Source organism: Aquarana catesbeiana, linkage group LG12 (genome assembly GCF_042186555.1).
Source record: "Aquarana catesbeiana isolate 2022-GZ linkage group LG12, ASM4218655v1, whole genome shotgun sequence".
Lineage (NCBI taxonomy): Eukaryota > Metazoa > Chordata > Amphibia > Anura > Ranidae > Aquarana > Aquarana catesbeiana.
In genome coordinates, this window is record NC_133335.1 from 734,684 (window position 1) to 760,511 (window position 25,828).

General features: G+C 48.7%; 1 protein-coding gene across 6 annotated transcripts in view; it reads right to left on the bottom strand.

Annotated features, from left to right (window-relative positions):
* The window catches only part of TEX2 (testis expressed 2), a 51,711-nt gene that overhangs the window by 14,446 nt on the left and 11,437 nt on the right, over positions 1–25,828 (bottom strand). For 4 of the 6 annotated variants that reach the window (XM_073607074.1, XM_073607071.1, XM_073607073.1 and 1 more), the window contains exons 2-8: positions 17,042–18,644; positions 13,153–13,353; positions 10,989–11,292; positions 10,683–10,903; positions 9,588–9,728; positions 4,088–4,187; positions 3,613–3,745 (exon numbers count right to left, since the gene is read on the bottom strand). In XM_073607074.1, the coding sequence (XP_073463175.1) occupies positions 3,613–3,745; positions 4,088–4,187; positions 9,588–9,728; positions 10,683–10,903; positions 10,989–11,292; positions 13,153–13,353; positions 17,042–18,619 (2,678 nt within the window). In that variant the 5' untranslated portion in view covers positions 18,620–18,644. Of the gene's footprint in view, positions 1–3,612; positions 3,746–4,087; positions 4,188–9,587; positions 9,729–10,682; positions 10,904–10,988; positions 11,293–13,152; positions 13,354–17,041; positions 18,645–18,974; positions 19,443–25,828 lie in introns of those variants that run through there. The other 2 variants (XM_073607072.1, XM_073607070.1) reach the window with 2 other exon arrangements.

Below are 25,828 nucleotides of genomic sequence, written 5' to 3' on the forward strand. Positions count from 1 at the left end.
AGGTACGATATGATAGAAGGGACAGCACAATGTCCTCAGGATAGATGAGGTACGGTATGATAGAAGACAGGCCACAATGTCCTCAGGATAGATGAGGTACGGTATGATAGAAGGGACACCACGATGTCCTCAGGATAGATGAGGTACGGTATGATAGAAGGGACACCACAATGTCCTCAGGATATATGAGGTACGGTATGATAGAAGACAGACCACAATGTCCTCAGGATAGATGAGGTACGGTATGATAGAAGGGACACCATGATGTCCTCAGGATATATGGAGGTATGGTATGATAGAAGTGACACCATGATGTCCTCAGGATAGATGAGGTACGGTATGATAGAAGGGACACCACAATGTCCTCAGGATAGATGAGGTACGGTATGATAGAAGGGACACCACAACGTCCTCAGGATAGATGAGGTACGGAATGATAGAAGGGACACCACAATGTCCTCAGGATAGATGAGGTACAATAGAAGGGACACCACAACGTCCTCAGGATAGATGAGGTACGGTATGATAGAAGGGACACCATGATGTCCTCAGGATATATGGAGGTATGGTATGATAGAAGTGACACCATGATGTCCTCAGGATAGATGAGGTACGGTATGATAGAAGGGACACCACAACGTCCTCAGGATAGATGAGGTACGGAATGATAGAAGGGACACCACAATGTCCTCAGGATAGATGAGGTACAATAGAAGGGACACCACAACGTCCTCAGGATAGATGAGGTACGGTATGATAGAAAGGTGTGACAGACCTAGCCGGGACAGAGGCTGTTGGAGAGGACTGAATGCAAGCCTTTTGCCTTTTGATTATGGGCCCTGGATTTTCAATGGAACAATTCTCTTTGTGAGGTGAATTAGAAATCCAGTCTGATCTGTACTAGTCGGACTCAGTCGTGTATATATTGTATGTTGTCTCATTCTGTTGTGGACTCTTTGCTGTGATCATTTGGGATTTGTGTCCCTGTAGAGGGAGGGGGGATTCCTCCAGCAGCCCCCCTGCTGATAAGACTGATTCATACTGTTGGGACACATCCTGTGAGGAGATGCTGGTGTCATCAACTCCAACTACCTGTCTTGTTCTCAGCTATAATGTGTTTAATGTAAATGAGTTTAGTCTGGCTTACCACAGGTTCTAAGGGTATTCTACACATTGTTGTTTGTTCTAATTAACCCTGAGTTGATGTTTATGGTAATGTGTATTGAATAGTCACCTAGTCTGGGTAAATGATTTAGTAAACTAGCTCATGTTAATTAGGCTACAGTTGTATTGTTAGAGGAGGTTCCAACGGCATATAAAGTCTTGTCATTTTGATTCTAAATAAAATAGTCCATGTTAGCAGTGAAGCAAGTGTTGCCTTGTTTTATGCTTGGGAGTGGTTGGAATATCTGATATCTGTATCCAGACTACAAGGAAGTGGTATACTGACGGAAGCACTCAAGCGGAGTGTGGGACGTTCCGTGACAGAAGGGACACCACAATGTCCTCAGGATATATGAGGTATGGTATGATAGAAGGGACAGCACAGTGTCCTCAGGATAGATGAGGTACGGTATGATAGAAGGGACACCAATGTCCTCAGGATAGATGAAGTATGGTATGATAGAAGGGACACCACAATGTCCTCAGGATAGATGAGGTACGGTATGATAGAAGGGACACCACAATGTCCTCAGGATAGATGAGGTACGGTATGATAGAAGGGACACCACAATGTCCTCAGGATAGATGAGGTACGGTATGATAGAAGACAGGCCACAATGTCCTCAGGATAGATGAGGTACGGTATGATAGAAGGGACAGCACAATGTCCTCAGGATATATGAGGTACGGTATGATAGAAGGGACACCACAATGTCCTCAGGATAGATGAGGTACGGTATGATAGAAGACAGGCCACAATGTCCTCAGGATAGATGAGGTACGGTATGATAGAAGGGACACCACAATGTCCTCAGGATAGATGAGGTACGGTATGATAGAAGGGACACCATGATGTCCTCAGGATAGATGAGGTACGATATGATAGAAGACAGGCCACAATGTCCTCAGGATAGATGAGGTACGGTATGATAGAAGGGACACCACAATGTCCTCAGGATAGATGAGGTACGGTATGATAGAAGGGACACCACAATGTCCTCAGGATAGATGAGGTACGGTATGATAGAAGACAGGCCACAATGTCCTCAGGATAGATGAGGTACGGTATGATAGAAGGGACACCACAATGTCCTCAGGATAGATGAGGTACGGTATGATAGAAGGGACACCATGATGTCCTCAGGATAGATGAGGTATGGTATGATAGAAGACAGGCCACAATGTCCTCAGGATAGATGAGGTACGGTATGATAGAAGGGACACCACAATGTCCTCAGGATAGATGAGGTATGGTATGATAGAAGACAGGCCACAATGTCCTCAGGATAGATGAGGTACGGTATGATAGAAGGGACACCATGATGTCCTCAGGATAGATGAGGTACGGTAAAGGGTGACCCGGGATACAGTTTATATTTAATCACCAATATTGTGTGTTAGGTAGTGAAGCTTGTGTAATAGTAAACAGATAAATGGCACATGATGATCTATGGAACAAATGTAATGCCTCACTCAGTTTCAGCTTCTAATAAGGGCCATGGATCGGTGAGAAGAATGGCACTGTCACCCTTCAATCCAGCAGAGCGATGTGTCCGATATACATGACACAGTCATACAATGGCAGTGGATGGGGAAATCTGAGGGTGGAGACTATGAGGGGAAGGATGAGGAGCACACCCTGGAGATGCTGATAAATATTTTATGGAGTAGATTATTATGTTTCATTCATATGCAGGAAGTGAGCAATCTATTTATAGATCACCATTTACCGGACCCACAATGCCGATATCACTGTGTCCTACAGCAATATGAGGATCACACAACGTTCACTTACCATTCCCAGATCCACACAGGAGAGCAGAGAAGAGAAATGTACAGACATGTTATATACAAATCACACAGCATGGTCTCCTCTACACAGTCCCTGGATTCCTGGAGACCCTCATCCTATCAGTAAGCTGTACCGTACGGTACCCCCTGGCAATACCCTCTACCCCTGGCAACATCCTCTGCCCCCGGCAACATCCTCTCTGCCCCCGGCATTGTCCTGCGTCCGCCCCCCCCCCCCGGCAATATCCTCTCTGCCCCCGGCATTGTCCTGCGACACCCCCCCCCCCCCCGGCAATATCCTCTCTGCCCCCGGCATTGTCCTGCGACCCCCCCCCCCCCCCCCGGAAATAAAAATATCCTCTCTGCCCCCGGCATTGTCCTGCGACACCCCCCCCCCCCCCCTCGGCAATATCCTCTCTGCCCCTGGCAACATCCTCCACTGTAACCAGAATATTCTGCTATTATCTTTTGGCTTACCTATCATCCTCTGCTGTAGGCATTGTCCTCAGCTCCAGCCAGTATAAACCCCAGCATACTTTAACTAGTACCTTTGCTTCCACTTAGAAAGTTCTACTCCATCTAGAATCTTATCAGTCACCACCTACATTCCCAGCATCCTCTGCAGGAATAATAAAGCGAGGATAGAGTAGAACTTACCCATCTTTTCCAATATCACTGACTTTTAGGGCCTCCCCAAAAGGCTCTTTCCCCAGTCTGGTGAGGTTCATCTTGGTCTCTAAGGTCATGAGAAAGGAGCCATTATAGGAGATCTCCAGGTCAGTCCACAGACCTGAGGGAGAGACATTGGACAGAATTTAATATTTACATCTACGATGGATTGGCCATCTATGACAACATGCTAGTAATTGGCCATTACTCCACACTCCCAGACTCGCACCAACCACCCATCATATAGCACAGAGGTTCTCAACTCCTGTCCTCGGGACCCACTAACAGGCCAGGTTTGCAAGATAACTGAAATACATCACAGGTGATCTCATTTGCTGCTCAGTGATTGCCGTATTCTAGTCTGCATCTCCCCCAAGGTAATACATAAAACCTGGCCTGTTAGTGGGTCCTGAGGACCGGAGTTCAGAACCTTTGACCTAGCAGGATATTGTCCTAATCTCACCTCGATGGTCAATGGTGGGTTTGTAGGCGTGAAGGATTTTCGGCACAGAGAAACCCATATCCAGTTCTGTCAGCGTCAGCTCATTCATGAAGTACGGCAGCTGCAGAGATAAACAAGGATATGGATATAGTCAGCTTTTATTACAATAGTACGACTGTGGCTTTCAGTGTTTCCATATAGCAGGGTCTATTCAACCAGAGTTCCATGGAACTCTAGGGTTCCAGCAGAGGTTGCTTGGGGTTCCTTGAGCAATGAGCAGATACTGCCTCTCAGACAAGTTCCCACTGACCCCATTCAGCTTTTTATATATCTGTAAGGAACATTCTTCTCACTGATCACCAATGTAAGGAGCATTCTTCTCACTGATCACCAATGTAAGGGACATTCTCACTGATCACCAATGTAAGGAACATTCTTCCCACTGATCACCAATGTAAGGAACATTCTTCTCACTGATCACCAATGTAAGGAACATTCTTCTCACTGATCACCAATGTAAGGAGCATTCTTCTCACTGATCACCAATGTAAGGAACATTCTTCTCACTGATCACCAATGTGAGGAACATTCTTCTCACTGATCACCAATGTAAGGAACATTCTTCTCACTGATCACCAATGTAAGGAACATTCTTCTCACTGATCACCAATGTAAGGAGCATTCTTCTCACTGATCACCAATGTAAGGAACATTCTTCTCACTGATCACCAATGTGAGGAACATTCTTCTCACTGATCACCAATGTGAGGAACATTCTTCTCACTGATCACCAATGTGAGGAACATTCTTCTCACTGATCACCAATGTGAGGAACATTCTTCTCACTGATCACCAATGTGAGGAACATTCTTCTCACTGATCACCAATGTGAGGAACATTCTTCTCACTGATCACCAATGTAAGGAACATTCTTCTCACTGATCACCAATGTAAGGGACATTCTTCTCACTGATCACCAATGTGAGGAACATTCTTCTCACTGATCACCAATGTAAGGAACATTCTTCTCACTGATCACCAATGTGAGGAACATTCTTCTCACTGATCACCAATGTAAGGAACATTCTTCTCACTGATCACCAATGTAAGGAACATTCTTCTCACTGATCACCAATGTAAGGAACATTCTTCCCACTGACCACCAATGTAAGGAGGATTCTTCTCACTGATCACCAATGTAAGGAACATTCTTCTCACTGATCACCAATGTAAGGAACGTTGTTCTCACTGATCACCAATGTAAGGAACATTCTTCTCACTGATCACCAATGTAAGGAGCATTCTTCTCACTGATCACCAATGTAAGGAACATTCTTCTCACTGATCACCAATGTAAGGAACATTCTTCTCACTGATCACCAATGTAAGGAACATGCTTCCCACTGATCACCAATGTAAGGGACATTCTTCCCACTGATCACCAATGTAAGGGATATTCTTCTCACTGATCACCAATGTAAGGAACATTCTTCTCACTGATCACCAATGTAAGGAACATTCTTCCCACTGATCACCAGTGTGAAACACTCTGGACAAAAGATCTTAACTAGAGAATGAGAGGCCAAGGATCTCTGAAACAGAAATGGCCATGGCTGAGATTGAACCTTTTATGGCACTCAAACCCAGAATGGAGAACGTACAGAATATGTCCCACAAAGAACTTTATAGAATGAAAGGTCTTCAACTCACACCAACAAAATAAGGCCTTGCAGGTGCAATGGTAGACTTTGTAAGAAGTTGATTTCCTATCCTTTAACGAGGGCAAGGATGACCGAGTCCAAAAGATCACTTTCTGTGAAGACCACGGCTTTAACAATCATGCAATTAAAGTCAGCTATCGAGAAGTAGGATGGTGCACTGGCCCTTCGGGCAGAAGATCCAGATGATTCGGTAGGGCCCACATGAGGTGTATCAGGAGTCTGAGTATGTCAGAGTACCATGTCCTTCAGGACCAATTTGGTGCAATGGATTCACAAAATATGGGGTCTGTGGACTAGCTCCGAAAACACTATTACACCTACCATACAAAGCTAATAAAAAAGCTCCAGTCAATGATACCAAGTTTGATGAACACTGAATAGCCATATGCAAATGTACAAAATGAAAACATGTATGCCAAATATATACCATTGTCTTATACTCTGTATTACAATGAGCAATGTTTGCTCGAAATGTGTGGGGTTTTTTTTTTTTTTTGTGTGTTTGTATGTCTGTTCTGTACCACAAAACCAAATAAAAATTTACCTTTAAAAAAAAAAAAAATTTGGTGCAATGGAAATCACTGGAATGCCCTCCATCTTAATCCTGTGGAGCAGGTGAGCGAAAATCTGGAGGGCCAATAAAGTGTAAATGAGGTTGAACTGATGACAGGGTCACCAGAGCATCCACGGCAAAGACTCGAGGGTCCCTTGTCCAATGCGTCAAACCTGTCCAGTTTGTTATTGAACCTGGAGATCCATGTCCGATGTCCCCAAACACTGGCAGCAATCTTAAAATGTCTCCAGATGAAGGGCACATTTCCTTATTCTTATGAATCCAGTGCTGCCAATTTTTAAAATCTAGGCTGTAGCCAGTAGGAGGGCAGGAACGTGCACTTCTCTCCAAGAGAGGATCAAGTCTGCTTACCTTTGATCAATGTGATTTCTGGTGCTTCCATGATAGTTGATGTATGCCAAAAAAGTGGCACTGCCCAACTGGATTCCCATCAGATGGCCTCATAGGAGAGAAGTCCAGCATTGAAAAGCTGGATTCCTCAGACGACCAAGTCCCCCTGCACTGGGTGAGCATCCAGGATTGTGCCCTAGCCCGACAGGCTTTCATCCATCATGAGAACTTTCTACTTTGTAGGAGGAAATGGATTCCCTGACACTCGCACTGGGCTGGAAATGGACCATGATAGGGAAAGTCTAACTTTAAGGTGGTCTAAGGACTGAGTCTGTCCCCACGCTGCCAGAATGAATATTGAGTTGCAATGGTCTAGAATAAAACTGGGCTGACAGCACAACCTCAAAGCAGGCAACCTAGTGAGGGTTTTCCCTTTGCTGGAAGGCAGGAAGATTTTGGACAGAACTTCAATCTGTGGGATGGTCCAATGATGACTTTCTCAGATTGAGGAAACAAACCAAAGCTCTGCAAAGTCTGCTGGATTTTGGCTAACTGGGACAAGGAAGACTGGTCTTTTAACAGGAGATCGTCCAGGTAACAGACAACATGAATCCCCTGAGCACAGAGCATAGTCAAGACTAGGGCAAGCACCCTGGTGAAATAAGGGGGCCAAGGAGAGGCCAATGAATTGGCAATGCTGGTCGCCCACTGCAAAAGGCAGATAACGCTGATGAGACGAAAAGACGAGAATGTGAATGTAAGGATCCTGGATGTCTACTGAGGCCATACAAATCCTCAGGAGGGAGGTAATGAACGGCCTTGCAGTTTCCATGAAGAACTTCTGCACCTGTCAGATTAAGTTGAGTCTTCAGATCCAGAATGGATCCTCAATTTAGTTTCTGAACCATAAAAAGTTTCAAACAGAAACCCTGAAAGAATGTTTCTGTTGTTACAGAGTAATGATCACTTGAGGTAAGAGCTGCTGGACTTCAGTCAGAATATTCACTTACTGGAACAGGTAGCGAGGTCTGAAAGCACGAAGACAGGAGGAGGCAAAGTGCAGAACTCCAGTTTGTAGATCTTGGAAATGACAGTCTGGACCCCGGTGTCTAAGGTTTCATGTCTAAGGTTTCCTGGGACCAGAAGGCTGACACAAGTCCCCCCAGTCTGAGAAGTGAGGGCACCCCATCACTGGAGTGAGGTCCTTAGACAAGCCTTGGCTGGTTAGCAGGGTCATGTCTCCTTACCAAAAGTAAGCTCCGGATTTGGAACTGGATGATTGAGAGGGACGAAAGGAACCCTTCCTAGACCCAATATTAGAAGACCTACTGGTAAAGGCGCATCTTTTTTTTAGGCACGAAGAGTACCCTTACCCCCTGTAATCGCCCGCTTTGGAGAAGAGGGCCTCTAACCTCTTGTTTAATGGGTCACGAGCATAGGATTATCCACCGAGGTGATGAGGATGGTGATAAGATAAGAAATGTCAGGATCTACCACAAAAACTGCTCATTTTCACAGGAAACTTTCTTCAATTAGATTCTGCCAAGAGACATGTGGAGAAATAAAAAACCTTCTCTGGATGAAGGCAACGTCCATATAGGCTCCACCAGCAAGTGGACCAGGAAAGTCTTTTGGTTTAGGCAATTCACGGGATCTCATTCTGGATACCTTGGGGACTCAGACTGCTCTAACGCCAAACAGGATCCTGATCCGATTTCTCAGGAGAGGGATCAGCCTCAAAAGTAGTCCTCAGAAGGGTACTGATGACCTCCACTGCTGTGGAAAGGGAGGGGAAGGCTGTATTGCGATGAAACCACTGTGCTATGCCAATGGAAGAGAGCCAGGAGCCATTGCATATCTGAAGACACAGCTAGGAGAAGGCAGGGCATGCAGCCACACTAACCGGAGAGTGAGGAGGCACGGGTACAAGGAAATGGCACCAATTTAAAAACGTACCCATAACTTCTTGTTCAAGTTTATTATTAAAGTTAAAAGAAAACAAGAAATCTCAACAGAATACAAGTAAAAGACATTTTGCCCTGGATGAGGGGGGGTACTGGTAGCGTGGTGACTCAATGAAGAGGTAGGGGCGCAGCCCCGTGCAACAAAACATACAGAAAATATCAGCAAAAGTAAGATAAAGCAACATATGACTACACAACGCAGGCCAGGTAAATGACATGCAGGGGATTATGGTTAGCTGAGGTCTAGGAACTGTTCCGGTCTCTGAGAACCTTGGTTGGTTATTGGGGACTCCTGATAAAGTCACCTGGAGGTTTACCAGGAACCAGATGTCTGAGTGTCCTCATACCGGGTATAGGTTAGATTGTGTGATGGGCCTGTAAGCATTCATGGATCTTGACTTAGGGAGATTGTGGTCTGACAGAGATGCTGAGCTTCAACAAAATGAGTATTGATGATGGTTAGAGCTGAGAAGGAGAGAAGTGAGGAGGTGAGCAGGTGGGGGGGATGGGGGGAGTAGAGGAAGAGGAGGAAGGCAACTCGGAAAGAGAAGATGAGGGACAAAGAGAAAAAAAAAAAAGGGGGGGGGGGGTTCACTGGGAGGAGGAGAGTGGGGATGGGGATCTAGTCTCTATGGGTAAAGTTGTCAGTATGGTTATTCGGAGTAGTAGTAGGGTGTTGTCAAAGTCAGGGGGTAGCTAATGGTCGACTCAAGGTTTCCAAAGGCGTTCACATTTTTTGCCCCTGTTGAGAACTAATTTACCCATAACTTCCAGAAGGGGGATGCCAGCACCCATACATCCCAAAACGGGTTTTATTGGATAATATGCCACCCTGAAAGGCCTTCCACCCTGTATTCACCGCTGAAGCTCTGCAGGCAGGAATAAAATGATGGGTCAACTGGAGTCTCCTTGTATTTGTGCCTTATACCCACCTTTATCTTACTCAGCTTCATCTGAATCTTCTTAGATACCAGGTCTGACCAATACTTTTCCCCTAGAAAGTCCCAGAAGATGCGTCCCAGCAGAGCATTCACCCAGGCCTGTGGTTCTTCATCCACCATCACCGTGTCAGTCTGAGAAGAGAAACAAATCACAGCTTAGGTCACAATAAATTCCTCACCTGACCAGACGTGTCTGCTATCACTAGATACTGATGGGAACATTTACTGCACGGATTAGCCTGGAACTGAAATCCCCATCCTCTGCGGAGTACAGACCCCCCCAGCTCCTCTACAGAGTACAGACCCCCCCAGCTCCTCTACAGAGTACAGACCCCCCCAGCTCCTCTACAGAGTACAGACCCCCCCCAGCTCCTCTACAGAGTACAGACCCCCCCAGCTCCTCTACAGAGTACAGACCCCCCCAGCTCCTCTACAGAGTACAGACCCCCCCAGCTCCTCTACAGAGTACAGACCCCCCCAGCTCCTCTACAGAGTACAGACCCCCCCAGCTCCTCTACAGAGTACAGACCCCCCCAGCTCCTCTACAGAGTACAGACCCCCCCAGCTCCTCTACAGAGTACAGACCCCCCCAGCTCCTCTACAGAGTACAGACCCCCCCAGCTCCTCTACAGAGTACAGACCCCCCCAGCTCCTCTACAGAGTACAGACCCCCCCAGCTCCTCTACAGAGTACAGACCCCCCCAGCTCCTCTACAGAGTACAGACCCCCCCAGCTCCTCTACAGAGTACAGACCCCCCCAGCTCCTCTACAGAGTACAGACCCCCCCAGCTCCTCTACAGAGTACAGACCCCCCCAGCTCCTCTACAGAGTACAGACCCCCCCAGCTCCTCTACAGAGTACAGACCCCCCCAGCTCCTCTACAGAGTACAGACCCCCCCAGCTCCTCTACAGAGTACAGACCCCCCAGCTCCTCTACACAGTACAGACCCCCCAGCTCCTCTGCACAGTACAGACCCCCCAGCTCCTCTGCACAGTACAGACCCCCCAGCTCCTCTGCACAGTACAGACCCCCCAGCTCCTCTGCACAGTACAGACCCCCCAGCTCCTCTGCAGAGCCCATCTCACCTTCTTGGCAGCTGTGGGGCTGCTGTTAGCGCTTGGTACCGGGCTTTCCTCAGGGCTTGTCTCCTCTTGTGGAATACATTGTGCCATGTAAACATTGTAATCCAGAGGCATTTTCTGCTTCACACTCCCTGGAAGCTCCTTGCTGCGTGGCTGAGACATTACCTCATCCATACTACTCTTACTGCTACTCCGGCTGTGTGTCAGGACCCCCGACTGGAGACCTAAGGAGACAAAACAATGGCTGACAATACAGAGGAGGGGGGCGTCTAATATTAAAGGAGGAATACCGCAGACAGAATAGATTACCTGCTTTTATTGCTGGAGTTCCACCACTTTTTTTTGGTTCGGTTTTCATTTTGGAGGCGAGAAGAAACCTGTGGAACCATTCTTCCTTTTCTCGGCCGGTCCTTCCAAACAGGTATAAAACTTCTTCCCTGTTACAAAGCAGCTTTCCGCCATCTTGTGAGGAGCCGTCTACTTTCTCCTCACTGCTGTTCTTGTCTACCTGAGCTTTGGACATGAAATCTTCCTGGTGGGCGAGTTCCACACAGATGGGGTACTTCTTATTCCACAGCCGCTTACGTGCCAGGCTCCTGGGTTCCAGAGTCACCTACCCAAGAAACAAATAGAATAAGTGGATTCTGAGGTCTGAAACTTACCAGCATACAGGACATGTATTATTCTGAAACTTTCTGGGGGTCGGGGCCGTCCTACAGCATGTGTACAAGAACGGCATGAAGTTATAGAGCCTCACCGCCCTTCTATCTTACATACATAATAATAGGAGGTACAAAGAGTTATCTCCACTTCCTCAAGTCTGGTGATTGGACTTATAACTGTCTTTACACTAAAGATCTCCTAACCAGCAAGGTCTTGCTTCAGAGTGACCATTTGTATGTCCTCCTTTTACTGGACATCCATGTACACTATGGTACCAGGCAGTAGAAGACAGGACCTCCATGTACACTATGGTACCAGGCAGGAGAAGACACTACCTCCTATCACTGGACATCCATGTACACTATGGTACCAGGCAGGAGAAGACAAGACCTCCTCTCACTGGACATCCATGTACACTATGGTACCAGGCAGGAGAAGACAGGACCTCCTCTCACTGGAAATACATGTACACTATGGTACCAGGCAGGAGAAGACAGGACCTCCTCTCACTGGACATCCATGTAGACTATGGTACCAGGCAGGGGAAGACAGGACCTCCTCTCACTGGACATCCATGTACACTATGGTACCAGGCAGGAGAAGACAGGACCTCCTCTCACTGGAAATACATGTACACTATGGTACCAGGCAGGAGAAGACAGGACCTCCTCTCACTGGACATCCATGTAGACTATGGTACCAGGCAGGAGAAGACAGGGCCTCCTCTCACTGGACATCCATGTACACTATGGTACCAGGCAGGAGAAGACAAGACCTCCTCTCACTGGACATCCATGTACACTATGGTACCAGGCAGGAGAAGACAGGACCTCCTCTCACTGGAAATACATGTACACTATGGTACCAGGCAGGAGAAGACAGGACCTCCTCTCACTGGACATCCATGTACACTATGATACAAGGCAGTAGAAGACAAGACCTCCTCTCACTGGACATCCATGTACACTATGGTACCAGGCAGGAGAAGACAGGACCTCCTATCACTGGACATCCATGTACACTATGGTACCAGGCAGGAGAAGACAGGACCTCCTCTCACTGGAAATACATGTACACTATGGTACCAGGCAGGAGAAGACAGGACCTCCTCTCACTGGACATCCATGTACACTATGGTACCAGGCAGTAGAAGACAAGACCTCCTCTCACTGGACATCCATGTACACTATGATACCAGGCAGGAGAAGACAGGACCTCCTCTCACTGGACATCCATGTACACTATGGTACCAGGCAGGAGAAGACAGGACCTCCTCTCACTGGACATCCATGTACACTATGGTACCAGGCAGTAGAAGACAAGACCTCCTCTCACTGGACATCCATGTATACTATGATACCAGGCAGGAGAAGACAGGACCTCCTCTCACTGGACATCCATGTACACTATGGTACCAGGCAGTAGAAGACAAGAACTCCTCTCACTGGACATCCATGTATACTATGATACCAGGCAGTAGAAGACAAGACCTCCTCTCACTGGACATCCATGTATACTATGGTACCAGGCAGGAGAAGACAGGACCTCCTCTCACTGGAAATACATGTACACTATGGTATCAGGCAGGAGAACACAGGACCTCCTCTCACTGGACATTGATGTACACTATGGTACCAGGCTGGAGAAGACAGGATCTCCTCTCACTGGACATCCATGTACACTATGGTACCAGGCAGGAGAAGACAATACCTCCTCTCACAACGTCTGAGGTCAGTAGACAGAAATAACTGCTCACCGAGTCATATCTCAGCATCTGGTCTTGGTTCTGCCTGTTATACTATGGACCCACCTTGCAGTCTACCAAGTCGTAGATCTTCTGGCTCACAAAGACCTCTTCGGGTTTAGACTCATTGTAGATGGCTCTCCGCGAGACATTTTTGTTGGGTTTGGAGATACGTAATGTGGAGCCTTCCAGACGAACGAACACTGAAGAGGTCAGGGTGGCGTGATAGGTCTCCGGGTCATAATTCTGGATCTCGTTCATCCATCCCTGGAGAGGACACACAGACAAGAAACAAGTGATGGAGCATCATGGGTATTACTACCACCAATAATAAGAATGATGTACTGAGGCAGTAAAGATACGTAAGGACTATCCATCATGTAGGCACTACCTGGAGAAAGGTCTGTCAACTCTCATCCCTTCAGTGTCTGCAGAAAGAATAAGGGAGCAGATGTGTGAGCTGGAGGACACCTTCCATTATTGGCTTATTATAAATTAGAAGAGGGTTCCAGACCTACGAGATCGATCTTTCCATTGTCAGGAGTGGACAGCCATGTCCTGCCTCCTTCTATAGATGTGATGGCTTTGTGTAATCAGGCTAGGTCCTGCGTTCACTAGACATTGTCCAGGCTAGGGACGTTCGCATGAGTGCAGCTATGTTCGATCGATGGAACAATTCGTTCACTTGCTGCTTGCTGAAAGCTCTGCTATTCCAGTATTTGTCATGGTTTGCCCATTTCCCTCTGTGACAATATTTGTAGAGTGGTCGTATTCTGTGTGTGACCCTCACATCCCCCCATCTGGGTGTCCCCAATCCTCCCAGCTTGTATGTGTGGAGGAGAGCAGGACTGTGAGAGGTGGTGGTGGAGTTACAGTGGAGGGCCTTATTATGGTAGAGGTCAGTAGAGGTCCTCGGAATGTTACGGGGCAGTGATGGTGAACCTTGGCACCCCAGATGTTTTGGAACGACATTTCTCCTTCATGGTCATTCACTCTGCAGTGTAGTTGAGCGTGATGGGAAATGTAGTTCAAAACATCTGGGGTGCTGAGGTTCACCATCACCGCCCCTTTACGTTCCGAGGACCTCTGCTAATAACCTCTACCATAACAAGGCCTTCCACTGTAACTCCACCACCACCTCTCACAGTCCTGCTCTCCTCCACACATACAAGCTGGGAGGATTGCGGACACCCAGATGGGGAGATGTGAGGGTCACACACAGAATACGGCCACTCTACAAATATTGTCACAGAGGGAAATGGGCAAACCATGACAAATACTGGAATAGCAGAGCTTCCAGCAAGTGAGGAATTGTTCCATCGATCGAACATAGCTGCATTCATGCAAACGTCCTTAGCCTGGACAATGTCTAGCGAACACAGGACCTAGCCTGATTACACAAAGCCATCACATCTCTAGAAGGAGGCAGGACATGGCTGTCCACTCCTGACAATGGAAAGATCGATCTCGTAGGTCTGGAACCCTCTTCTAATTTATAATAAGCCAATAATGGAAGGTGTCCTCCAGCTCACATATCTGTTCCCTTATGGTGGAAAAAAAAAAGGGGGGGGGGGAGGAGATTGTAAATAACATTTATCAAAGGGTTGCCTGGGTGATGAGGGGACAACTACCCCAATACAGGTGAGCTGTAAATGTCTAACCTCATCTCTTCAGTAACCCGGGCAACCAATCAGAAGTCAGCACTTTACATTTAATGCTCTGGTGGTCTCTAATTTCCTGCTCTGGGTTACGGCACAGTTCTGCTCACTTTGTTGGGTTTTATTTTCCTCTATGGATTACGATCGAGGAAGAATACATTGGATGGAACCCATAGTGATTATCAATCTGCGTAGTATTGCTTTAGGTACACAGAGGAAGCATGTGACAGCCGATCGTGCCAGCGGGTGACCTCCCTCTCCCCCCCTCCCCTCCCAGTAAAGAAGTAGGTTGTAATATATTATTCAGGTGGAGAACAGCCATAAATATGACACAAATAACTGATAAGATCAATAAACCTGCACCCCCTCCCCCCCCCCCAGCTCACAACTGTCCCAGAAGACTTTGCACAGCAATCTACAAATGGTGCAAATACAGAAAAGTCAAAACCGAGGCAGCAAAAGCCCCGGAACACACAGCGTAAATCTGTTATCTTATATAAGTATTGAACACGTCACCATTTCTCTAGGTAAATCTGTTGGTAAAGGTGATATTGACATGAAATCTTTCCCCACATGTCGGTAACAATCCATGCAATCCATACATACAAAGACACCAAAACAAATCCGTTCAGAAATGAAGTTCTGTGTAATAAAATGGAAGGACACAGAAAAAGTATTGAACACAAGAAGAAAGGGAGATGCACAAAGGCTTGGAAAGCCAAGATATCAGCTGAAATCTATCAGCAATTAGAAAGCAATCCTGTCCCTTGTCAGGGAAAATGAATATCAGCTGGTTCAGTCTCACCTGATGGCCTATAAATAAGGTGTCTCATTACCAAGGTGTCACACAAGAAACATCTCATGATGGGTAAAAGCAGATCTCTAAAGACCTTCACAACCTTACTGTTGTAAAACATACTGATGGCATTGGTTATTGAAGGATTTCTAAACTTCTGAATGTTCCAGTGAGCACTGTTGGGGCCATAATCTGGAAGTGGAAAGAACATAATTTCACCATAAACCGGCCACGGCCAGGTGCTCCTCACAAGATTTCTGACAGAGGAGTGAAAAGAATTATCAGAAAAGTTCTCCAAGAGCCAAGGACCACTTGTGGAGAGCTTCAGAAAGACCTGGAATTATCAGGTACACAATAAGTAATGCACTCACCCCCCATGGCCAGTATGCACGCTCACCACACAACACTCCATTGCTGAAGAAGAAGCTTGGTGAAGCTCGGTTAAAGTTTGCTACACAACATTTAGACAAGCCTGTGAAGTCAGAGGAGACTGAAACGGAACTGTTTGGATGCCATAATACACCCCATGTTTGGAGGTCACATCACCCCAAAAACACCCCCATACCAACAGTGAGGTTTGGAGGCGGGAACATCATGGTGTGGGCGGGGCTGCTTTTCAGTAAACTTCATATCATTGAAGGAAGGATGAGTGGTGATAAAAATCTGCAACCATCTACCAGGATGATGAAGATTAAACGAGGGAGGACATCTCGGGAGGACATCTCGGGAGGACATCCCAGGAGGACATGCCAGGAGGAAAATGATCCCAAACACAAAGCCAAGGAGAAAGAAAATAAAGCTGCTAGAATGGCCCAGCCAATCACCTGACTTGTATCCAATAGAAAATCTATGGAAAGAACTAAAGGTCAGAGTTCATAGAAGAGGCCCACGGAACCTTCAAGATCTGAAGACCAAAATCACACCTGAGCAACGCATGCGACTCGTTCCTTCATACAGGAGCCTGCGTCTTGAAGCCGTCATTTCCAACAAAGGATTTTGTACGAAATATTAAATACATTTCAGTTAGCGGGTTCAATACTTTTTCTGTGTCCTTCCATTTTATTACACAGAACTTCATTTCTGAAGGGATTTGTTTTGGTGTCTTTGTATGTATGGATTGATGGGTTGTCACCGACATGTGGGGAAAGATTTCATGTCAATATCACCTTTACCAATAGATTTACCTAGAGAAATGGTGACGTGTTCAATACTTATTTTACCCGCTAGGGATATCATTTTCATCCAAGGAGCCAGCAATGGACCCAATACAGCTGCTGTGTGTTCTTGGATTCCAGTCACTGGGAAGAGCCTTCATATTATTATTATAATATAGGATTTCTATGGCGCCAAGTTTGCTCAGCGCTTTACAACATGAGGGCAGACAGTTACACTTACAATACAATTTGGTAGAAGAGGAATCAGAAGGCCCTGGTAGATGTTATCACAGTGCAGTCACATGGGCTGCTCCTATTGGAAATACAAACACTAAAGAGCGACTTACTTTCAGTATTTCCGGCTCGCTGATTCTCAGGGGCTCTACAGTTGACAGGCGAAGAAAGAGACTCTGGTTTAAACGGCAAGAGCGTGGAGATGCGAAAAGCCAAATGATACCAATAGCAGCCATGAATCCAAAGGCAGTTCCCAGGCAGAGTCCAGAGATGTAGCTGGGAAGGGGTAGTATAAAATATCCGTACACTAACACCACCAGGAAATAGAGTGTTCGCACTGGAATGTCAGAGTGTTCCACATATACATCCAGTTCTTCTTCAGAAAGAGAACCAAGTCTGACCTGCTCCTCAGAGTCCTCCACATCCTGATACTCCTCGGTTTCCTCTTCAAAATCAAAGTCTTCAGGGTAGAGCTCAGTGAACTCCTCATCCTCTTTGCTGGCCAGCACAGACAGAGAACATTTCTCCAGAACTAAAGCTGAGGATTTGAATCCAGTGTCCTTGTTGGTCAGCGTTGCCCCAAGCTCCTTTCTGTCTTCCATCGAATTTCTGGTCTTCTCATCTTTTAGCTGGTTGGTCTCACAGGTGGAGGAATCTACCTCAGCATCTCCTTCCTCCTCCTTGATGCTGTAGTTGTTGTTGTTCTCCAGGTGGCCATTAAGACTGGAGAGGTTGGAGAGCTCAGACGCACTTGAGGATAAGGCTTTGGGCCTGTAGCTTAAAGGCTCCTCTCCCATAAATTTACTGAAAAGCTGGAAAGGTTCATAGATGACCTCAGAGAAGCGTCTTTTAGTGTCTTCGATTCTAGCCTCCACTTCAGTTACCCTAAAGAAGGACCGCCCATCAGAAGGGGAGGTAATAGGAGAAGAAGGGGCAGTTTTAGAGTCACCTCCAGTAACTCGCGGCTGGGTAAATTGTTTAAACAAATGTAAATTTAGCTTGGAGTCTAGTGGCCTGTGAGGAAGGGAGTCTGGATCCTGTTTGGAGGTGTCGGAGGACAATGATTTTACTAGTGTTTTCATTAAATGCCTGTGCCGTGTCGGCGGCGTGGACTCCTTTGGCTCTACCTCAGTAGAGAGGGATTTAACTAAACTCAGAAATGGCTTTGTGCCGGATATAGATGAAGAGGAGGAGGACAAAGCGAGGGCTTTGGATGGAGAAGAGACTTTTACTGGCCTCTGTTCCAGGCTGGATGAAATGTTGGTGGAAATGGCATCTAGACTCTGCTGGGAAGATGACGTTGACAAGGATGATGGCACATCACAGGACATTGGGGATGAAGAAGCTTCAGCAGCACTGACAGCGTTCCCAGTTGGCTTAGCGGTAGACAGTGATGTTGGCATTGATGTCTCTATTACAGCCATGCTAGAAGAGGTAGCAGGATCAGATGTCAAGTCTGTGGGGGTGTCCAAGTACAGGTCCTCTTTGGCTTCCACTGCTGTGACAATGTTCTGGTCATCCAGGTCTTCACAGAGCGTTTCTTCCTCTTCTTCCTCTTCCTTCCCAAGAGCCGAGAAGCGAATAGTGATGGTCTCTCGGGAAATGGAACGCTGGACCTCCACTTTGGGAGCAGTGGCTTTGGCAGTGGACTGTCGTGATTTCTCTCCATGGCTGCCGTCCAGACTGGTCATTGCAGTCTCACCCGTTTTTCAGCACCTGCGGAAGAGCACACACACACACACGGTTATGTCCTAATCAACTGGAAGAACACACACGGTTATGTCCTAATCAACTGGAAGAACACACACGGTTATATCCTAATCAACTGGAATAACACATTACATAGGATTCCATAAACATGAGTATCTGCATCGATATAGGAGGGGGGGGGGGGTCATATAAAGCTGCTCAAGAAGGCCACATACATGCCATTTGGGACAAGAATCAATAATCCAGAGAAGACAACTTCATTCACATAATTCTGACCTGACCAAAAAGGAGGACACGGTACATAGAGTACTACAGAGCAACCGCCGCCAGACATACCTGTATTCCAGTCCAGTCCATACACAAGTCATATTCTACCGATTGGTGGAGTCACCTGCCAGGTTATTAGAGGTTTTGGAAACTCTTGCTATGCAATCTGTATTTCCAGGCTCTGTTCTTATCTGTCTTGAAGTCTCACTCCTCCAGCTGTAATAGAGGTGCTTTGTAAGTGTCCATGATCCCCCTCCTCCTATTCTCCCGTAATACAGAATCTATCAGGGGTAATGGGAATGGCTGTGATGGGTGTTCACACCTGAAGACTCAGTGCTGAGATATAAACAACCCCTGATCAGGTGACTAGACTCCAGCGACACCGAGGAGGTCAGCAGAGGAAGGTGTGACCCTTCAGGAGGAAGGTGTGACCCTTCAGAGGTCTCCTGGATGGAAGTGTGTGAGGTAAGGGACAGAGCCGGGATCCAGCAAGGAGGTCAGGGAAGCAGACGGCACTGAGCCATACCAGGTCAGGGGGCGTGGCCACTATCCTGTCACATGATCTGCAGGGAAAACCTGTTTTTCTGGATTGGTGGAATATTTCCTTCATACTGGTAACATAATCCTGGCAAATAACATCTGGAAGTACGACGAACAGGTGGAACACCGACCGTCATCCAGCGTCCGGGTGTTATGCTGAATGTACAACGTGATGGTGAAATTCTGCAAGCAGTGATTGGCTGACACGTATAATATTATATATATATATATATATATATATATATATATATATATATATATATATATATATATATATATATATATATATATATACATACATACATATATACACACACACACACACACACACACACACACACACACACACACACACGTATGTACACCATGTCGGCACACACTCACCCATTGTACTTATTAATGAGAAAAAGAGAGTACCTCCTCTTCAATCATCAATGGCTCTCTGCAGACAATGAAAGGCTCACTCCATCACCACTCAGCGGGTCTCTATCCTGCCTGTGTCATTGAGGACACCCTCTTTTTTCCTATTATAGGGCCTCCCACCTTCCCTGTGCCAGTTATTTCAGAGAAGCTGTCCACCCACGAACACCCGTCCCACCCACGAGCACCCGTCCCACCCACGAGCACCCGTCCCACCCACGAGCACCCGTCCCACCCACGAGCACCCGTCCCACCCATTGATCTCCCATTCATTGTCATGTGTGGAGTGGTGATGAGGAAGTGCTGGGACTGGACAGAGGAGTCACCATTAAAGAGGACACAGTGAAGGTCTGGTACACATATGATATCCTATACCTGGGTGATCTGTCCAGCAGGTTGTAGGATGCAGAGATACGGGGGGCAATGGGTGGTGAAGAAAGCGGGGTGCAGGTGTGGTTGGTGGTTTGCATGGTGTGTGCTGACATTGCAGTGGCAGTTGGGTGCAGATGGTCTCCCACCACATGGTGGTCTCAGACAGGACCCAACACTCAGCTTGGGGACAAGACAGCAGGACCTCCAGCATTTCCTCTGCCCGTCCCTCTGCTGCCCATTGCAGATCACCGAGCCATCCCTTCCTCCATCCACTGCCACCGAAGGGATGACAGACTGCCTACGAGTGTGTGTGTGCCTCTGCAACCATCTTCTGCTCAGAATGTTCTCTGAGCTCCGACACGTTGCTGGGTATAGTCAGGGCCGGGGGAGCAGTGAGGAGGCGGTGGCTTGAGGAAAGGGGGGTGGCTCAGGTTAGTGGAGGCGTCAGAACTGGGGACAGGTGGGGCCACGGCTGGGGATGGTGCCATTACATCCTCAGGCTGAGTATTGGGGCAGGCTGCTGGGCTTGGCAGGTGACAGAAGCTGGGGGATGCTGAGGGCAGAAATTTGTGCTGGCAGGGTGCAGAGGGTGGGAGTGGTCAGTGTGGAGAAGGAGGGGGTTGCACCATCTGGTGGGAGTGGTCAGTGTGGAGAAGGAGGGAGTTGCACCATCTGGTGGGAGTGGTCAGTGTGGAGAAGGAGGGAGTTGCACCATCTGGTGGGAGTGGTCAGTGTGGAGAAGGAGGGAGTTGCACCATCTGGTGGGAGTGGTCAGTGTGGAGAAGGAGGGAGTTGCACCATCTGGTGGGAGTGGTCAGTGTGGAGAAGGAGGGGGTTGCACCATCTGGTGGGAGTGGTCAGTGTGGAGAAGGAGGGGGTTGCACCATCTGGTGGGAGTGGTCAGTGTGGAGAAGGAGGGGGTTGCACCATCTGGTGGGAGTGGTCAGTGTGGAGAAGGAGGGGGTTGCACCATCTGGTGGGAGTGGTCAGTGTGGAGAAGTGACCTTTTTGGGGGAAGACAATGACAGCATTAGAAGTGGAGATTTACTGTTATAGAGAACACGTAACATGCCCTGAAGAATCCACCTATCTGGAATTCCTCCTTATATTTTTATCAGTGCGCTTCCTGTGCCGTGGCTCTCCTGTGCCGTGGTCTTATAGCTGTATATGTGAGGTGTGACATGTAAGGCACAGGGCTGTAGAAATATGAAGAGACAGTGCAGCGACTATGGCCACCTCATCATACAGCCATCATCCCAGAGAGCCACGATGAGGAGACCCCTCCATGTCTATGTGTGTGCAGAGGACCACGATGAGGAGACCCCTCCATGTCTGTGTGCAGAGGACCACGATGAGGAGATCCCTCCATGTCTGTGTGCAGAGGACCACGATGAGGAGATCCCTCCATGTCTGTGTGTGTGCAGAGGACCACGATGAGGAGACCCCTCCATGTCTATGTGAAGAGGACCACGATGAGGAGACCCCGCCATGTCTGTGTGCAGAGGACCACGATGAGGAGACCCCTCCATGTCTGTGTGCAGAGGACCACGATGAGGAGACCCCTCCATGTCTGTGTGTGTGCAGAGGACCACGATGAGGAGACCCCTCCATGTCTGTGTGCAGAGGACCACGATGAGGAGACCCCTCCATGTCTGTGTGCAGAGGACCACGATGAGGAGACCCCTCCATGTCTGTGTGTGCGCAGAGGACCACGATGAGGAGACCTCTCCATGTCTATGTGTGTGCGCAGAGGACCACGATGAGGAGACCCCTCCATGTCTGTGTGTGTGCAGAGGACCACGATGAGGAGACCCCTCCATGTCTGTGTGTGTGCAGAGGACCACGATGAGGAGACCTCTCCATGTCTATGTGTGTGCGCAGAGGACCACGATGAGGAGACCCCTCCATGTCTATGTGTGTGCGCAGAGGACCACGATGAGGAGACCCCTCCATGTCTGTGTGTGTGCAGAGGACCACAATGAGGAGATCCCTCCATGTCTGTGTGTGCAGAGGACCACGATGAGGAGACCTCTCCATGTCTGTGTGTGTGCAGAGGACCACGATGAGGAGACCTCTCCATGTCTGTGTGTGTGCAGAGGACCACGATGAGGAGACCCCTCCATGTCTGTGTGTGTGCGCAGAGGACCACGATGAGGAGACCCCTCCATGTCTGTGTGTGTGCAGAGGACCACGATGAGGAGACCCCTCCATGTCTGTGTGTGTGCAGAGGACCACGATGAGGAGACCCCTCCATGTCTGTGTTTGTGCAGAGGACCACGATGAGGAGACCCCTCCATGTCTGTGTTTGTGCAGAGGACCACGATGAGGAGACCCCTCCATGTCTGTGTGTGTGCAGAGGACCACGATGAGGAGACCCCTCCATGTCTGTGTGTGTGCAGAGGACCACGATGAGGAGACCCCTCCATGTCTGTGTGTGTGCGCAGAGGACCACGATGAGGAGACCCCTCCATGTCTGTGTGTGTGCAGAGGACCACGATGAGGAGATCCCTCCATGTCTGTGTGTGCAGAGGACCACGATGAGGAGACCTCTCCATGTCTATGTGTGTGCGCAGAGGACCACGATGAGGAGACCTCTCCATGTCTATGTGTGTGCGCAGAGGACCACGATGAGGAGACCTCTCCATGTCTATGTGTGTGCGCAGAGGACCACGATGAGGAGACCCCTCCATGTCTGTGTGTGTGCGCAGAGGACCACGATGAGGAGACCCCTCCATGTCTGTGTGTGTGCAGAGGACCACGATGAGGAGACCCCTCCATGTCTGTGTGTGTGCAGAGGACCACGATGAGGAGACCCCTCCATGTCTGTGTGTGTGCAGAGGACCACGATGAGGAGACCCCTCCATGTCTGTGTTTGTGCAGAGGACCACGATGAGGAGACCCCTCCATGTCTGTGTTTGTGCAGAGGACCACGATGAGGAGACCCCTCCATGTCTGTGTGTATGCAGAGGACCACGATGAGGAGACCCCTCCATGTCTGTGTGTGTGCAGAGGACCACGATGAGGAGACCCCTCCATGTCTGTGTGTGTGCAGAGGACCACGATGAGGAGACCCCTCCATGTCTGTGTGTGTGCAGAGGACCACGATGAGGAGATCCCTCCATGTCTGTGTGTGCAGAGGACCACGATGAGGAGACCTCTCCATGTCTATGTGTGTGCGCAGAGGACCACGATGAGGAGACCCCTCCATGTCTGTGTGTGTGCAGAGGACCACGATGAGGAGATCCCTCCATGTCTGTGTGTGCAGAGGACCACGATGAGGAGACCTCTCCATGTCTGTGCAGAGGACCACGATGAGGAGACCCCTCCATGTCTGTGTGTGTGCAGAGGACCACGATGAGGAGACCCCTCCATGTCTGTGTGTGTGCAGAGGACCACGATGAGGAGACCCCTCCATGTCTGTGTGTGTGCAGAGGACCACGATGAGGAGACCCCTCCATGTCTGTGTGTGTGCAGAGGACCACGATGAGGAGACCCCTCCATGTCTGTGTGTGTGCAGAGGACCACGATGAGGAGACCCCTCCATGTCTGTGTGTGTGCAGAGGACCACGATGAGGAGACCCCTCCATGTCTGTGTGTGTGCAGAGGACCACGATGAGGAGACCCCTCCATGTCTGTGTGTGCAGAGGACCACGATGAGGAGACCCCTCCATGTCTGTGTGTGCGCAGAGGACCACGATGAGGAGACCCCTCCATGTCTGTGTGTGTGCAGAGGACCACGATGAGGAGATCCCTCCATGTCTGTGTGTGCAGAGGACCACGATGAGGAGATCCCTCCATGTCTGTGTGTGCAGAGGACCACGATGAGGAGACCTCTCCATGTCTATGTGTGTGCGCAGAGGACCACGATGAGGAGACCCCTCCATGTCTGTGTGTGTGCAGAGGACCACGATGAGGAGATCCCTCCATGTCTGTGTGTGCAGAGGACCACGATGAGGAGACCTCTCCATGTCTGTGTGCAGAGGACCACGATGAGGAGACCTCTCCATGTCTGTGTGTGTGTGCAGAGGACCACGATGAGGAGACCCCTCCATGTCTGTGTGTGTGCAGAGGACCACGATGAGGAGACCCCTCCATGTCTGTGTGTGTGCAGAGGACCACGATGAGGAGACCCCTCCATGTCTGTGTGTGTGCGCAGAGGACCACGATGAGGAGACCCCTCCATGTCTGTGTGTGTGCAGAGGACCACGATGAGGAGACCCCTCCATGTCTGTGTGTGTGCGCAGAGGACCACGATGAGGAGACCTCTCCATGTCTATGTGTGTGCGCAGAGGACCACGATGAGGAGACCTCTCCATGTCTATGTGTGTGCGCAGAGGACCACGATGAGGAGACCTCTCCATGTCTGTGTGTGTGCAGAGGACCACGATGAGGAGACCCCTCCATGTCTGTGTGCAGAGGACCACGATGAGGAGACCTCTCCATGTCTGTGTGTGTGCGCAGAGGACCACGATGAGGAGACCCCTCCATGTCTGTGTGTGTGCAGAGGACCACGATGAGGAGACCCCTCCATGTCTGTGTGTGTGCAGAGGACCACGATGAGGAGACCCCTCCATGTCTGTGTGTGTGCAGAGGACCACGATGAGGAGATCCCTCCATGTCTGTGTGTGTGCAGAGGACCACGATGAGGAGACCCCTCCATGTCTGTGTGTGTGCAGAGGACCACGATGAGGAGATCCCTCCATGTCTGTGTGTGTGCAGAGGACCACGATGAGGAGACCTCTCCATGTCTATGTGAGGGAGAGCGCCGTATGTAGGAAATATGATGAAGGATCAGGCCATGTCGGCTTTCACCATCACCGGAGTCCTCAGCCGGCTCATCCTATTCATTGTTACCACGTGTATTACCGCCCCCCTCCCCAATGTACAGACAACTATAGGAACATCTCTGTACTCAAATCAGGGAGGGGGGCAATCTTATGGGGTCCGGTCTTAGGATTTGAGTCCAGTGACACCCCACCCCCACCTCATACACTTTGTCCCATTTTCCAGGCACTCGTCCCTCTCGTAAACACAATCAGCTACCAATGCCGGGAATTCTGGGAAATCAGGTCAGTGTTCCGGATTATCTCAGGATCCAGCTGGTCACACAACAATCTACATTCCTGCACCTCGGTGTCCGCATATTAACTCTTTGTGAGAGCCGGGGGAGGGGATTCCACATGTGGGAGACACATTGCAGCATTACACAATCTATGGAGGAAGAGATTTCACAATACAACTGGCTGAGCAATCAGAGGAGGAACAACAACTGTCATCACAAGGAACATGCTGAGCAACCTCCACCATCACCACATGTGACCTGTACACAGAGAGGATTCTGGGAGTACGGCCAACTGACATCTCCAGTGACAACATCCCCGAGTCATGGGACTTCCCCTCCCCCTCCACATATAAACCAGGCAGAACCTCAACACTGCAATCATTTCCCATCTCCACAATAATGACTGTGAATAGAGAACAGGCAGAACATTTCCAATACAGTGCCTGGAAAAAGTATTCATACCCCTTGAAATTCCCCACATTTTGTTAAACCAAAAACATAAATGTATTTTATTGGGATTTTATGTGAT